The 16,959-nt window shown below is 35.5% G+C and overlaps 1 protein-coding gene across 4 annotated transcripts in view; it reads right to left on the reverse strand.

Moving 5' to 3' along the window:
- LOC306886329 (E3 ubiquitin-protein ligase UBR1-like) overlaps nucleotides 1–16,959 on the reverse strand; it is a 49,250-nt gene that overhangs the window by 27,821 nt on the left and 4,470 nt on the right. For all 4 annotated transcript variants that reach the window (XR_013785623.1, XM_079443364.1, XM_079443366.1 and 1 more), the window contains exons 3-16: nucleotides 16,256–16,334; nucleotides 15,960–16,070; nucleotides 12,613–12,740; nucleotides 12,379–12,517; nucleotides 12,237–12,299; nucleotides 12,012–12,135; nucleotides 8,711–8,818; nucleotides 8,512–8,600; nucleotides 8,328–8,426; nucleotides 6,555–6,712; nucleotides 6,369–6,468; nucleotides 6,166–6,294; nucleotides 2,523–2,703; nucleotides 73–134 (exon numbers count right to left, since the gene is read on the reverse strand). Coding sequence is in view for 3 of the 4 variants with exons in the window: in XM_079443364.1 (XP_079299490.1) it covers nucleotides 73–134; nucleotides 2,523–2,703; nucleotides 6,166–6,294; nucleotides 6,369–6,468; nucleotides 6,555–6,712; nucleotides 8,328–8,426; nucleotides 8,512–8,600; nucleotides 8,711–8,818; nucleotides 12,012–12,135; nucleotides 12,237–12,299; nucleotides 12,379–12,517; nucleotides 12,613–12,740; nucleotides 15,960–16,070; nucleotides 16,256–16,334 (1,570 nt within the window). In the remaining variant the exon portion in view is untranslated. The remainder of the gene's footprint in view (nucleotides 1–72; nucleotides 135–2,522; nucleotides 2,704–6,165; nucleotides 6,295–6,368; nucleotides 6,469–6,554; nucleotides 6,713–8,327; nucleotides 8,427–8,511; nucleotides 8,601–8,710; nucleotides 8,819–12,011; nucleotides 12,136–12,236; nucleotides 12,300–12,378; nucleotides 12,518–12,612; nucleotides 12,741–15,959; nucleotides 16,071–16,255; nucleotides 16,335–16,959) is intronic.

The following is a 16,959-nucleotide window of genomic DNA, read 5'->3' on the forward strand; positions in this document are numbered from 1 at the left end:
ACACACCTGTAAACCACAGTGCTGGACATTCACACATTACAGCATCATTTTATTGATTAAAGATATACTCACAGGATCCACAAAATCAGGGAGGTATTGAATTGCTCCAGTCTGGCACAGCAGCACATATAAACCTGAGAGCAGATACAGACAGAGTATTGCAGTGACCACCAAAACGTAATTAAATAAAATAATAAAACAGCCACTATCATTGGTACACTTTCAAGAGTTCTAATAATTTACAGATCTTTACCTGTTTTGAAAGAAAATAATACTTCTATTCAAGGCTGAATTAAACTGATCAAAAGTAATAGTAAACGGTTTTATAAAAGATTTTACAAAAATATGCTACAAAATATTTCTATTTTAAATAAATGCAGTTCTTTTGAATTTTTGATTCAAATAATTATTTTAAAAAGTACAGCTGTCACAAAAATATTAAGCAGTACAACAGCTTTCAAAAACGATAAGATTTTTTCCCCCTTTTTTTTTTGAGCAACAGATTATTAGAACGATTTCTGAAGGATCATTTGACACTGAAGACCGGATTAATTCAAATTTGTCATCACAGGAAATATATTATACAGGTGCATCTCAATAAATTAGAATGTCGTGAAAAAGAAAATTTTTTCTTGTAAGTTATTTCAAAAAGTGAAACTTTCATATATTTAGATTCATTGCATGTAAAGTAAAACATTGTTTAATTTTGATAATTTTAATTTACAGCTCGTGAAAGTCAAAAATCAGTATCTCAAAATATTAGAATATTTACATTTGAGTTTCAATTAATGACCATCCATACAGTATAAATTCAGGGTATCTCTTGTTCTTTGAAACCACAATAATGGAGAAGACTTCTGACCTGGCAATGATCCAGAAGACGAACATTGACGCCCTCCACAAAGAGGGTAAATCACAGAGGGTCATTACTGAAAAGTGTGGCTGTATACAGAGTGCTGTATCAAAGCATATTAAATGCAAAGTTGACTGGAAGGAAGAATTTGGGTAGGAAAAGATGCATAAGCAACAGGGATGAACACAAGCTTGAGAATTCTGTCAAGCAAAGCTGATTCAAACACTTGGGAGAGTTTCACAAGGAGTGGACTGAAGCTGGAGTCAGTGCATCAAGAGTCACCACGCTCAGACGTCTTCAGGAAAAGGGCTACCAAGCCACTTCTGAACCAGAGACAACATCAGAAGCATCTTACCTGGACTGTGAGGAAAAAGGACTGGACTGTTGCTCAGTTGTCCAAAGTCCTCTTTTCAGATGAAAGTAAATTTTGCATTTCGTTTGGAAATCAAGGTCCCAGAGTCTGGAGGAAGAGTGGAGAGGCACAGAATCCGTGTTGCTTGAAGTCCAGTGTGAAGTTTCCACAGTCAGTGATGATTTGGGCTGCCATGTCATCTGCTGGTGTTGGTCCACTGTGTTTTCTGAAGTCCACAGTCAACGCAGGCATCTACCAGGAAATTTTAGAGCACTTCATGCTCCCTTCTGCTGACAAGCTTTATGGAGATGCTGATTTCATTTTCCAGCAGGACTTGGCACCTGCCCACACTGCCAAAGGTACCAAAAGCTGGTTCAATGACCATGGTGTTACTGTGCTTGATTGGCCAGCAAACTCGCCTGACCTGAACCCCATATAGAATCTATGGGGTATTGTCAAGAGGAAGATGAGAGACACCAGACCCAACAATGCAGATGACCTGAAGGCCGCTATCAAAGCAACCTGGGCTTCCATACCACCTCAGCAGTGCCACAAACTGATCAACTCCATGCCACACCGAATTGAAGCAGTAATTAAAGCAAAAGGAGACCCTACCAAGTATTGAGTACATATACAGTAAATGAACATCCTTTCCAGAAGGCCAACAATTCACTAAAAACGTGAAGTATGAAGCAATCTAATTTGTTGAGATAGTGAATTGGTGGGTTTTTGTTAAATGTGAGCTTAAATCATCACAATTAAAAGAACCAAAGACTTAAACTACTTCAGTCTGTGTGCATAGAATTTATGTAATACACGAGTTTCACAATTTGAATTGAATTACTGAAATAAATGAACTTTTCCACGACATTCTAATTTATTGAGATGCACCTGTATATTCAATTTAAAATAACCATTTTCTAGTATAGGAACCATTCTTGCTATTAACTAGTTGCTTATTAGCATACATTTTATAAATATATTGGCTGCTTATTAATGCTTATAAAACACATATTCTGCTTGACCATTATCTACATCCCTAATCTTGCCCAATACATAAACTTAACAACTACTTTACTAATTATTAATAAGCAGCAAATTAGGAGTTTATTGAGGCTTGTTAATAGCAAGAACTGAACCGTAAAATAAAGTGTGACCCAATGTTCACTTTTGGAAAAAAATAAAAAGAATGTTAGTGGGGAAAAATCATGTAACACCCCATTTTTGACATTACTTCCTGTGTCATTTTAAAACGTCACCAGTTAGAAACCCTCAAAAGTCTGACTTCTGATACAGGGATTCAAAAATTGTGCTAACCGGCCAGGACTCTGGTGATGGGCAGATGGATGGAGACGGGCTCCTGGGAGACTTTATATGGGCATGTGTGGAGGATCTGCTTGCACATGTAGCTGTCTGTCGGCTCGCTGCGGAAGGGCTGGTTGGTGCAGGACATTAGAACTCTGTGACACTCCTGAAAGGCCAACAACAGAACCCTCTCCTGTGGGTAAATAACACAACACACACACACAGTGTCACATTTCCAGGTCATTCATTAACCAGTGTATAAACAAGATTTGTAAGCTAATCAGTCAAGCAACAGCAATGGCTTTAAAAGTAGACTGTGGTTAATTTAAGTGCTTTGTCTCAGCATTAGGTTTACATTCTGTAACCTGAAGTTGATTTTTACTTGATTTTGGGAAAATTATGTATTTTCTGATTATAAAACAATGTCTGGTAATAAAGCAGATGTTGTTTTAGTAGAGTTTTGTATAACTAACAAAAGTAGAATGGTTTGATTTATGTGGGCAGTGTGTTTTCATTTCAACAGATCACAGCATTCACATTAGGTGTTTGCCATGTGGCGTCACATCCCATTCACTAAAATGAAAACGCTCCTCTCATGGATGTTTGAATTTACTCACCAAATTTTATAAATGCATAATAATAGATGTTTATTTGAAACAAGACCATCCTCTAATTGCCCCATTTCGGGAAACAAGACATCATTTAATACATTTTGAGTATATGAGTAAAGTGTGAGTTACCAGTTTGCATGCAATGTCAAAATTTAGAAAGACTGATATATAGACTACATAGACTGGACCTTGGCATATTTTAGTCAATTTGCAAATGTCCAAATTTACCTTTATTAAGCAGTTATTAAATTAACTACACTGTAAAAAAGAAAAGTTGAGCCAACTTAAAATTAAGGCAAACAGCTTCAACAGCTTTTTTAGTTCTCAACTTGTTGTTTTAAGCTTATACAACAAAAAGTTGAGAATCTCCTACAAAAATAAGTTGAGAGAACTCAAAAATCTGCTGAAGCTGGTTGCCTTAATTTTAGGTTGGCTCAACTTTGTTTCTTTTCTTTTTTTTACAGTGTAGTTATGACTCAAATGTATATCTTTTTAAAAACAAATTATTATATTACAGCTGTACCAGTTCACCGGGTCTTAAATTTCTTATATTTTCTGTATACGTTCAAATCTTAAAACAGAGTAAAACACCCAATTTGGGATATTCTGAAATCAAGATGCAACTTAACCATGGTCTGTACAGATATTGTGGGAAATAATAATAATAATGTCCATTTAACATGTTACAAAAAAGTATGGTGTCAGTAAGATTTAATTTTTTAATTAATTTAATACTTTTACTCAGCAAGGATTAATTAAATTGATTAAAAAAAAAAATAATAATAAATAATAATAATCATAATCATAATAATAATAATAATAATAATATATATAATTATTATTTTATTTATTTTTTTAATCAATTTAATTCGTCCTTGCCGAGTAAAAGTATTAATTTAATAAAAAAATTAAATCTTACTGACACCATACATACCATGCAGAAGAAATAATGTGCCTCGCGCACACAAAAATGAGTTGGGAAGCCTTGATTGAATGCCACAGTAAAAGGGAAAGAATAGCAATGCTCGGGCAAACCGCTATAGAGCTGATGTCAGGACAGAGTAAGAAACGGTGAATTGTGGTTTACAGGTTTCATAGAAAGAGAACGATGCACCAAATGAGTCGCTGTAGAAACTGAATACTTCAATGTTGTGGTGCGCTCAACACGTGAGACAACGCAAACGCAATGACATGAAATAAAACGTCCTCGTGTATTAAAGAAGAGTGGCTTGATTAAGTGCTGGAAATAGCGGCGGATGGGCAAAGAACGGGAACAAAACTCTGATACATGTTCAGTAACACACAAGAGTATTGTACAAACTGCACTTCATAACGATGTTTAGACAGCTATAGAAGAATTCATATGTTCACTTTTTTATATTTAACTTAGATCTCAGCTTAAGTTTTGCTTCAGTTTGGATTCTATTCTATTCTATTGTTTTGATAATATATTATGTTAGAGCAATATTATAAACCTGATAAATAATTGACCTTGTTTTTGAGTCTTTGACTTTGAGTCTCTTGCTCATCAAGGCTGTATTCATTTCAAAAATACAGAAATAAACAGTGATATAGTGAAATATTATTGCAATTTCTAATATTGGTTTCCTATTTTAATACACTTTAAAATAGTATTTATTCCTGTGATCAAAGCTGAATTTTCAGCATCATTACTCTAGGCTTCAGTGTCCCATGATCCTTCAGAAATCATTCTAATATGCTGATTTATTATCAGTGTTGAAACTGTTGTGCTGCTTCATATTTATTTGGAACCTGTTTCTTTTTTCTTTGATTAATAAAAAGTTTAAAAGAACAGCATTTATTCAAAATAGAAATATTTTCTAACAATAGAAGTCTTTACTATCTATTTTATCCATTTAACACATCCTTGCTGAATAAAGCTTATTTAACTTTCTTTAAACTTTTTATGAAGTATCTTTAAAAAAGAAAGAAAAAAAATTCTGACCCCCAAACGTTTGAAGTTTATATTGTAACAAAATCTCTATTTTGATAAAGGATCATGTGACTCTGAAAATACTGCTTCGCTTCACAGGAATTCATTACATTTTAAAGTATATTAAAATAGAAAACATTTATTTGAAATTGCAATAATATTTCACAATATTATTTTGTCAAATAATATTCAGTATTTTTTATCAAATAGATACAGCCTTGATGGGCATAAGAAACGTCTTTAAAAAAACTTTATTGATCCAAACTTTTGAACTGCAGTGTATTGTACAGTAAAAATGTTTTCTCAGGGGTAACCTAAAATCTGCATCATTTAGTTACATCAAGGGTCAAATCAAATATAAATAGCACATTAAAGTTAAAAGTTACACACTTTTTTGTGTGCGTGCTGTACAGGTCTGGTGTAAAGAAAGCTTTTGCTCAGGTGACCGAAATGTCCGCCCAATAGAGAAAAGTTTTGCTCAGCAAGAAAAACACATTGCTCCCATGGGTCCTTAAATTTGATACAACTAAACTGAAGAGTTTTTAAGGCCTTAGACAGTTTTAAATACATTCAATGGTATTAGAAATCATTTTTCAAATTGCCTTAAATAGATTTTTAAGAATTCTGCAGATACCTTGTAAATAGTCAAATAAAACTCTTTCCTTGATATTCGTTGATATTCGTGTATTGAAAATGATTTTGATTGACATTTATGGTCTTTATTTTATTTGGGCTAGTTAAATTAATTTCCGGGCTACCAAAATCTGAAGAGTACCTGCCCGAAGGGCTACCAGGGATTTTGAAATTTTGCGAGCCCTGATGCTGAAAATTCAGCTTTGACATCACAGGAAAAAGTAAAATTTTTAAATATATTCAGATTTTTAAAAAATAAGTTATTTTACATTTTTGGTACGCAGCCTTGATAAGCATTAAAATAAAATAAAATAAATATTTTCAACAGAAGTATATTCATTTTATATATTCATATATCATATTTGATTAATTTTCCATAATCATCAATTTCTTATGCATGTATTTTACCCCAAAAAAGAAATACAGAAAAGCAAGATCCTGACTAGCCGTGACTCACGTCAGAAGAACACCAGTCCTGAAACATGGCGAGAATGTGGCGCAGCTGCATCTGGAGGGTAAATCCCGCCTCCCACTCGGGCTCCACCTCAACATGCTGACCAAGCTGCCTCTTCACCTCCTCCATCCCCTGCCAAAGAATGACATTCAATTAAGCTACAGATCAAACCAAATTAAAATCATTTTGCCAGGAGAAAGCATTACCTGCATACAACTTAAGAAATGAAGAAAGACGTGTAAACCTTCGAGGAACTTCACCCTCAACGTCTCAGTCCACACGGTGGGCTTACTGATTAGAATGTACCTGATAACATCAAAATAAAACCAATCAACATTGAGCCAACTAATGAGATGTTTTTATTTTCCATAATTCAAGGGTTGTGTGTAGACCTGAGGTCATGAAAGATAACTTGAACCCGGAAGAACTTGTCAGGGTTGTGGCCCTGGAATTGGAAGCGGTCGTTGCTGTCCAGATGTGCCCTCATCATATCCATTACAGTGTCTATAATGACCTTGATGACGTTGCCCTCCTCTATTAACTGCCTGGCCTGAGAAAAAGACAGGGATGGAAAGCTTTACATTTACCTTCAACCTTTAAAGTGACTTTTAGAGTTAGTTCCCTGAATATCAGTTCCCATTGTTTACTTGCATCATACAATTCCATTTCCAGTTTCATGGAACACAAAAGGAAATATTATGACTAGTATTATTTTTCATATTATTTTTCATGCTATTGCAATGAATGGGTGCTCAAGATTTTAGAACGCCAAAAAGGATTCTAAATCTCCATAAAGGCAAATGCAAGAGCAACATCTGGCTCATGAATCAACAATTGACACCAGTTTTGCGAGCTAGATCAATTGATTCATTCATTAACCCTTTTTGACATTTTAGAGCATGATGTGAGCCACAGTTCACATTTACTTTCATTATATTGAAAGAAAACCACAGGATATTCTTTCAAAATTCTTTTGTGCTCCACTGAAAGAAAGTCATCCAGATTTTATATGAGGGTGAGTAAATGATGATTGGATCCTTTTTGGGTGAACTCTTTGAGTTGATTGATTATAAGCAGTAGCTACAGTACAGTAAAGTCAAAGCATATGCTACACAAGAATAAAAGCACAAATGCTTTTACAAAGGTACAAAAGTTTTGTATAAAGGTGCAAAAGTTATCCTGTTCCAAAATGTGCCAGAATACAGTCCATAATGTATAAATACGTTATAAAATCAGTTAAATTTTTTTCCAAATTTCATTTTTTTCTATTTCTATTTTAATTTTTCTGGATTTGTTTTTTTTTTTTTCTAGACTATTTTAAGGGTTGAATTCAATTTCATTAACTCAAAATCATGTCAAATTTATTGAAATCATGAATCTTGCACAATTTAACAGCAATTTATTAAAAATTAAACATTTAAACATTTAAGGCACCATGAAATACCTTTTTCAAATTTAATTTATTACCAAATTCTGTTTTCTTTTCTTTCTTTTTTTTTTTGAAATACCGTGTTGTGTGTTTCTAGTAAATATTCCTAAGAAATAATAATATAATAATGAAAATAATAAAAAAATATTTGTAATAATGATTTTATTATTAGTAGCAGTACTATCATTACATTAAGTGATATATTTGTCACGGTTTCTTCAAGTTAAACTGAACTTTTATTTTGATGGGTTGCTGAGACGGCCCTATAAGTTCTCTTTTTATATGATATGACAATAGTTTTTCTCACAAGAAATGGTCAAATGCTCATGAAGCGACTGTCAGAGCAGTTCTGGAGATTATCATGTACTCGTATATTGAGGCGGCAGAGGCTGAAAGCACTGCAAGCGTCACGCAAGCTTCAATATGTGTGTTGTAAACGAAACCGCGCATCTGCTCCATTCATTCACACAGAGACACTCAGAACATGCAGGATTCATATTTAAAATAGTATTTTGCTGCTTAATATTCACAGACAGTAGTCTAAATCACATTTTGATTTAACTGCGCTGACCTAATTTTGTTTTATTCGTTCAAAAAAAGAACAGTATCTGACTGATAAATATATGATGATCAATGCATATTTAGTTATAATAAGAAGAAATTATTATGTATATAGAAAGATGCTAGACTTTACAGAAACATGCTTGATGTTATTTCTACTAGGTGTTCATCATACCAAAGTGGGAACAGTGAAGATCTGCACAGATAAGGCTGTGACTGAGATGTTCCTCTGATGGTCATCGCTGATAAAGTCTTCCTGAAGTTGCTTGTAGTGCTGAAACATGACATACACCGGTTAGTACTCAAACATTACAATGATGTATAAATATGTGAAATGACATGCAGCTGTAAAATTATACCTCGGTGAATTTCATGGCAAACTGCCTCTTGAATTCTGTGTCCATCAGTAAACTACTGAAAATTAACTCATGGACAACCTTGCGAGCTCCTGAGGAGAGGAACAGGAACATCAGGTTTCGATACAGCACTAAGAATACTGAAAAATGTCTGCAGGGTATTAAAAGTGCATAATCTAATGGTAGAGATTGAAATATTGACCTTTATAAAGTTTGGCGTCGTGCAGCATGAGTTGACTGAGCAGGCAGAGTTTATTGTTGTCAGCGGCCGGCTCCAAAGCCACCTGGCAGAACACCTCCCTGAGGCCAACTACAGAGCGATAAAACCTTATACATATTATGTTTTTATAAGACACATCTTATGTTCAACAACAATGCATTTATTTGATCAGTAAAAACAGCATTTCAATATAAAATAACTACTTTGATATGTAATTTGTTGCTGGAAAAACTGAACTTTCCTTGTTTCTTATCATACTACCTTTTAAAAGTTTAGAGTAAGATATATATAACTTTATTCAGCAAGGACATCAAATGAATCAACAGTTACAGTAAAGATATTTATAATGTTACAACACATTTCGATTTCAAATAAATACTGTTCATTGAACTTTCTATTCATCAAAGCATCCTTTAAAAAAAAGTAAGTTTCCACAAAAACATTAAGCAGCAAAATCTTTTTGTAATATTGATAATAAGAACCATTACTACTAATTGAGCACCGATAATATCCGATATAGTGCCCTATATAGCGCAAAGGCGGCTTTGAAAATAAATCTGTATTGTTTATCCTTTTGAGCTTTCATTAAAAAAAAAAAAAAAAAAAAAAATCACAACATTCAAACCTATCATTGAAGTAAAACAATTGAAAGTGGGGAGAAAATCTCATTGTGAAATAAATGCTTTCTCTAGTTCACGTTGGCCACAATTATTGGCACCCAATTATTGCAACGCTCTTTTCCATAGATAACAGCTCTGAGTTTTCTCCTATAATGCCTGAAGTGTTTGTAGAGCACCTGATAAGAGATCAGAGACCATTCTCTTCATACAGAATCTCTCCAGATCCTTCAGATTCCCAGCTCCATGTTAGTGCTTCTTCTCTTCAGTTCACCTCACTCATTTTCTACAGGGTTCAGGTCAGAGGACTGGAATGGCCATGGCAGAAGCTTCATTTTGTGCTCAGTGACACATTTTTGTGTTGATTTTGATGTTTGTTTTGGATTGTTGTCCTGATGGAAGATCCAAACACGTCCCATTATAAGATTTATAACAGAGGAAGTCAGGTTTAGATTTTTTATCTGTCGGTACTTGATTGAATCCATGATGACATGTATCTGAACAAGATGTCCAGAACCTCCGGCAGAAAAACAGGCCCACAACATTATAGATCCAGCAGTATATCCCTGTTTGCACCAAACGCATCTGGTGGGTTTGCTGCCAATAAGCTCATTTTTTAGTTTCATCTGACCATAGAAGTAGGTGCCATTTGAAGTTCCAGTCGTGTCTGACAACTGAATATGCTGGAGTTTGTTTTTGGATGACCGAGAGGAATGTTTCTTGAAACCCTCCCGAACAACATGTGGAGATGTAGGGGCTGTTTCATATATATTTACACACAGACACAGACACACATGTTGGTTTTTGTGGTTTATGGGGACTCTCCATAAGCGTAATGGTTTTTATACTGAACAAACTGTGTGTGCTATTGCCCTACACCTAAACTTAGCCCTCACAGGAGACTTTGTGCATTTTTAGATTTTCAAAAAAACACCATTTAGTATGTTTTTTAAGCCTTTTGAATTCCGGGGACATAGGCAGTGTCCTCATAAACCACCTTCATATTGTAATACCTCTGTCATACCCATGTCATTATACAAATTTGTGTCCTCATAAATCACATAAACATGCACGCACACTTTAGGTTTCTGACCCCAAGACTCAACTAATCTCTACAATTCTCCAGCCGTGATCCTTGTAGAGTCTTTGGCCACTCAAACTCTCCTCCTCACCATGCATTCCGTTATAGACACATGTCCTCATCCAGGCAGTTTTTTAACATCTTTAGTTGATTGGAAACTCTTAATTATTACCCTGATGGTGGAAATGGGGATTTTCAATGCTCTAGCTCTTTTCTTGCAGCCGCTTTCTATTTTGTGAAGCTCAACAATCTTGTTCTGCGCATCAGAACTATATTCTTATATTCCTATATTCGTGATGGGTGATTAAGGGAATTTGGCCTTTGTTCCTCATATTTATAATCCTGTGGAACAGGAAGTCATGGCTGGACAAATTCATGCTTAGTCACCCTGGTGTGCTAAAAAATGTAAATATGAATGGGAATATACTTCAGAGATGTTTTACTCATAAGAATTTCATGGGGTGCCAATAAGTGTGGACAACATGCATTGGAGAAAAACATTTATTTCATCATGAGATTTTCTCCCCACTTTCAATTTTTACTTCAGTAATAGGTTAGAATTTTGTGAATGAAAGATCAAAAAGGATAAACAATGCAGATTTATTTTCACAGCCACCTTTGCCTTCGCCTTATATGTGTGCGTGTGTGTGTGTGTGTTTCCGACAGGATTTTGTGAGATTTGTGGTGGCAGGTGACGTCACATAATAATTTGCATATTTATGACTTCATTCAGACAAGTTTTGGCACTTCAGATCTGTTCTACTCTATGAACTGTCACATACTGTAATACAACTGAATGCCCAATAAAGCTGTTCACATTCACATATTTTCTGTTGTCATACATAAAACAAGTATAAATAGTGACTAAACATGATCCATTAATACTACGTTAACCCGGAATCACTCTCACTATACTCCTTAAATCCTGATTTATAATTGCGACATCATCTGATAAAACCAACATATATCTACTCTAAAAAGCGACTATATGCTGTGGTTTTGGCTATATTACTGTTTTGTCTCATTCAGCACATCGCCTGCGTCAGAGTAACAAACTATGAGCATATTAACAGACGAATTATGTTCATATTTAAAAGTCCAAACGGTCAGTAAGTGACAAGTGCTTGGAAACGCTGTTTTGTAAATGATTTATTGACGAGTCTGCTGCCTTACGGCCAACTGAATGCGCTGTTTCTTTGCTGCTCACTGCACAGAACAGACACAGAGAGAGGGCGACACTGTACTGGGAAAGTCAGATATATATATATATACAAGTTGTGCTATATATGAAGTTAAACAAAGTTGTCCTAAAACCAAAAAAACTTTGAACTTTTTTGATCCACTTCAAATGTTGACTACTGTAATAATAAAATAATTTGTTTATTTAAAAAAAAAAAAATAATTATAAAAATAACTGTTTAATTCATTTGGTAATCGGACTATACTTATGTTTGCACTAGTGTTATTTTAGTACGGTCATAAAACATTTTTATTTTTAAATGATTCTGTACTGTATTGTTTTAAAAATGGAACGGTTATAGATAAAAACCAGTTCTCGATTGACATTTTGCTCCTGATCATCTACCTGAGTAGCCAATGATCTTCTGGAACCATGCACCAAGTCTGAGGGCGAAGGTCTGATGAGCCATTACAGCAGTGTGAAGGATCTCCACCCGCAAAGGTATCTGGATAATGTGCTCTGAGTTACGCTGCAGAGGAAATGCAAAGATGGTTAAGTTAGTCATCTACATACACCCTACATGAAGCATATAAAACGTGTGTGATGGAGGAGTTTAGCATGCATGTTTACCCTGATATTGTCCTTGGCTTGTTGACAGGATCCCAGAGTACCTCTCTTCACTGCTTTCCGCCCCTGAAATCATGATAACATGAGGTATAAAAAGTCTATACGGTGAGCATGTAAGACTATGTGGAATACTCAGAATACTCACTTCCTTGTCAACAAGTGCAGTGTAGATTTGGGCCAGATTCTGGTCACAGGCGATCGCACGCTGAAGTGTGTAGATGACGTGATCATATGAGTGATGTTCATCGTTGTAGAGCACACAGAAGTAGGTGTCTTCCTTCACTCTGAACACAACATTAAACAACATTAACTTTTTCAAATTAAGGTGGAGCCCATTTTGGACTTTCCAGCTAGAGGCTTTAGTAACTGTATATCTCACTTTGGCTTCAGCTCCTCCGATAGCTCACTGGTTTCTTCCCAAACCAGCATGTCTGTCGTGTACTGCAGCAGCAGGTGGAACAGCATCTGAGCCCTTTCTTGAAGGCCTGGATCCATCACACACTCATCCTGTGACATACATAACAGCAGCTGTCACTGAGAGTCATTTCATTTTTAATTGTACACAGAATGATTTTACTTGAATGTCTCACATACAAACATCTACCTATTAATTCACCCAAAAGTAGATATTTAGTGAAATGTCCAAGCTGCTCATTTTCATGTGATAAAAGTAAATAAGGGCTGGAACTGTTGAGATCCAAAACTGATGATGATGATGATGATGATGATGATGATGATGATGATGATGATGATAATGATAATAATAACAAAAAAGTGATAAATCATCAAGATTAAGCATTAGGTTTGACATCAATGATGATTTTACGAGATCTAATGACTAGGGTTCAGTCTGCATTAAGGCTGCATTTATTTACTAATAATACAAAAAATTGAAACAGGAATATGAAATATTATTGTAATTTAAAATAAATAAATATGATATTGTATGTATGCATGTATGTGTGTGTGTGTGTGTGTGTCTATATATATATATATATATATATATATATATATATATATATATATATATATATATATATATATATATAATAACTTTAATTTCATCAATGTTGAAAACAATTGTGCGGCCGCTCCATAATATAAACAGAGTACGTGTGATAGCGAATCTCGAAAGTGAAAGTAAAACACGATCGTGCATTCCAAAGCAGTTTCAGTGTCCAGCATATTAATAGCGGCTCCCCAATGCCTGCATTTTATTTACAGTATAATTACCCAACGATATAACTGCGCAAGAAAGTATTGAAATATATATTTTCCCTGTGTTTCCTTCCTGTGAGCTACTGAAATGAGCCGCACTGTGAAACAGCCAATCAGAGCAGAGCTCAACATTATTATTCATGACCCTTCCACCGTTTCAATTTGGGGAGAAATTTTAGGGTTGTAAATCGACATGTAAAACTGTTCCTGGAGAATTGTTTCCCTTACCTAAGCCACATATCTTCTATGTAGATATTTAAGTTTTATTCAAAAGGATGTGTTAAAGGGGACCTATTATGCAAAAATCCCCTTTATAAGGTGTTTGAACACAGTTGTGTGGCCACAGTGTGTGAAAACAACCAGGCTATAATGGTAAAAATCCACCCACTCATTTTTTTATAATCTAAAAAAAAAAATCATAAACAGTCTCTCAGAACGAGCCGTTTCAGATTCTCCCTCTGTTCACATCACCGAGGGGAAAAAGTCCCGCCCATTTGTGACGCTGCCCTATAAGCATAAACACAGCCCTGAGTGAGAAGCTGTGGTCCGCCTCTGCCATTACTGATAACTTGCTGTAGCTGCTGGAGATATACAATGTCAGCGCCAAAGAGGCATTTCAAGTGTTGTGTTTTGGGATGCCCTAACGAACATAGGAGTCTCCATAGAATCCCTCCATCTGAGCCGCTGAGGACACTGTGGTCAAGTTTCATTGTCTATGGAAATGTCCCAGAAAAAATCAGTAAAGTGCCCAATACGTGTAGAGATCAATACCAGCGTTTCGTGCGTGAAAGTCAGCTCCAGACAAAGTAAGTATCACACGTTTGTTTACAAATTGCCTTTCTGAAAGAGCTTCTTGGCACTCTGTAAGGCTAATGATGCTAAAGCTACCATTGGCTCTGTCTGTTTTCACTGATGCGGTCTTCATGAATGATCGTGAATAGGAATGTGGTGGTTAAAAGTTGCATATGAAAGCAATGCGAGTCGATCGCTTGAGTTTGTTGAGCTCATAATCACGAGTGGGTCTTATAAAGTTTGTGATAGCATGCCATGCACCATGAGACCAGCTATGTTATTTTTATCCCACCGTGCTCCCGTCTGTGTAATTCATAAACGCGAATTTATTATGCACAGTACAATCAGATGATTGACTTTTAAACAGAGTATGTTTTCTGTAAAGATAACAGGCTTGTACTAATTGCGGAATATTTATTTGCAAAGGCTAGCACTGCTAATGCGGGAACTTGAGCTCTTGAAGCTCTGCCCTCTTCTCCGGGAGCACCAGCTCATTTGCATTAAAGCAACATACTCAAATACAGACCGTTTTGGCTCATACCCTAAAAGTGGCAATTTTAACAAGCTATAAAAAATTATCTGTGGGGATATCAGAGACTTATTTTAAGATACCTTTATTTTTGTTTATTGAGCTAGACAGCTCAAGTCCCCTTCACTGTATGAAAAAGAGCAACTTGGACATTCTGCTAAACATCTCCTTTTGTGTTTCACAGAAAAAAAGAAGGAAAAAAGTCAAAAGGTTTTGAAATGACAAATGATTTGAGAATTTCAATGTTTGAGAATTTCAAATTATTCTTTAACAATCCTTTAAATGGCTTTATTATTATTATTATTATTTTAGGGAGAGTAGGCTTGCATAGAGATGAGCACAAAAACACAACATCACAAGCACTCACTGCTGTTTATTATCACGTATATATTTGTTTATTATTTGGCAGAATTCAAGCTCCATCTCCATCTCCTTAAAGCCAGTCACACCAGAAATAGTGACTAACTACTGAAAGAGCTCAGATAATTTGACTGTACAAGCAGCAAAAAGAAAAAACGACAGGCCCTTTGAGCAGGATATGATGTTTGCTGATTTGGTTGAAATGTCCATCTGTCATGTTCATTACATATATGTTTAGATCTCGCCAGAGGGTGTCAAACAGAAAAAGGCACCTGCTGTTTTCCGACAAAGGTGAGGACGCTGTAAGTGGCCATGAGTGAGTGTGGATCTGGAGCCTGATCTTATCACGGTGGATCTATTGAGTTATCAGAACACTGAAGCAGACCATCTGCTCTCCAGGCCAAAATCCAGGCACACAGCAAGAAATCAGGCCATATCAGTACATCCTCGCTCTTTATGGAATACTGGGATTTTAGATTAATTATTTTGCCCTTGAATACCCAAAATCTACAACTGATAGTCTTTCATTTTCATTTCATTCTAACTATTTCATACGTTCATTTCCTTGTACAACAAACCCTCTTACTAAAGACTTAACTTTTTCTTCTACTCCTGCAGTCCCTGCTTTTTTTTTTTCTAGATGGTTTTGCATCACAGGCCTGCTGCGTGTCACTTTCCCACACACTTTGTGTTTTCCCACAGAGGGAGGGTTGCGGTTAGCAAACGCACAGACAGAACGGCTTCTCTGACCTCAAGGCAGGAAGTTAGTTCAACAATAGAGTTCATGGAAAAAAATCTTAGCATCGGTAAGAGAAAATAAACTGTACCATTTCCATAGTAACTGAAGTGCCAGGGTCGTGTTGGGAGCAGCAGGGTCCGGTCTTCCAAGCCTCCAAATCTCCACAGTCGCAGAAACCTCCTCCGGCTGAGGCATGCATCTGCGGTAGCAATGCAAATTGTAAATATAAAATAAATAATAGAAAGTAATAAAAATAATCATTTAAATGGTGGTAATTTGTAATACAATTTTCAAAATTTAAACTTGTAGAACAAGGTTGAGATTTTGGGAAAGGAAAACAAATGATTTAGTAAGAAAATTAATTATTAGTAAGAGTGCATATACCTTGTAGCGATGACTTTTGTGCACACTCTTCTGGAAGCATTCTATGCAGAGTACACAGGTGGGATCTATTGCGCAATCCCTGGAAATACATAGAAGAATTCAGCATAAAAACTTCATAGAAGTATGGTGAATGGGGTTGTGTTGATATATACTTCCAGGCAAAAATAGATAAATAAAAATAAGATTTGGACACACCTACAAATTCTTTATTATTACTATTTTAATGGGATGGGATTGGATTGGATGGGATGGGATGGGATGGGATGGGATTGGAATGGGATGGGATGGGATGGGATAGGATAGGATAGGATAGGATAGGATAGGATGGGATGGGATGGGAAGGGATGGGATAGGATAGGATAGGATAGGATAGGATGGGATGGGATGGGATTGGATTGGATTGGATTGGATGGATGGGATGGGATGGGATTGGATGGAGGGATGGATATACAACTTTAAACCCTAAATAGTAAAACTTTAAAATTTAATAATATTTATTTATTTGTTTGTTTTACTATATTATATGGAATAACTTTAAGTATTCTTTTAATGCTATTATGTAATGTTGGTGGCATTAGCGTTTAAAATATGTTGGGTTAAATATAGTAAATGAATGAATGAATGAACAAAACAAACAAATGAATTAATAAAAAAACATCTAAACCTTTTAATCGTGTTCACGAGAAACCTACATTCACTTAAGT

Source organism: Barbus barbus (assembly GCF_936440315.1).
Source record: "Barbus barbus genome assembly, chromosome: 20".
Classification (NCBI taxonomy): Eukaryota; Metazoa; Chordata; class Actinopteri; order Cypriniformes; family Cyprinidae; genus Barbus; species Barbus barbus.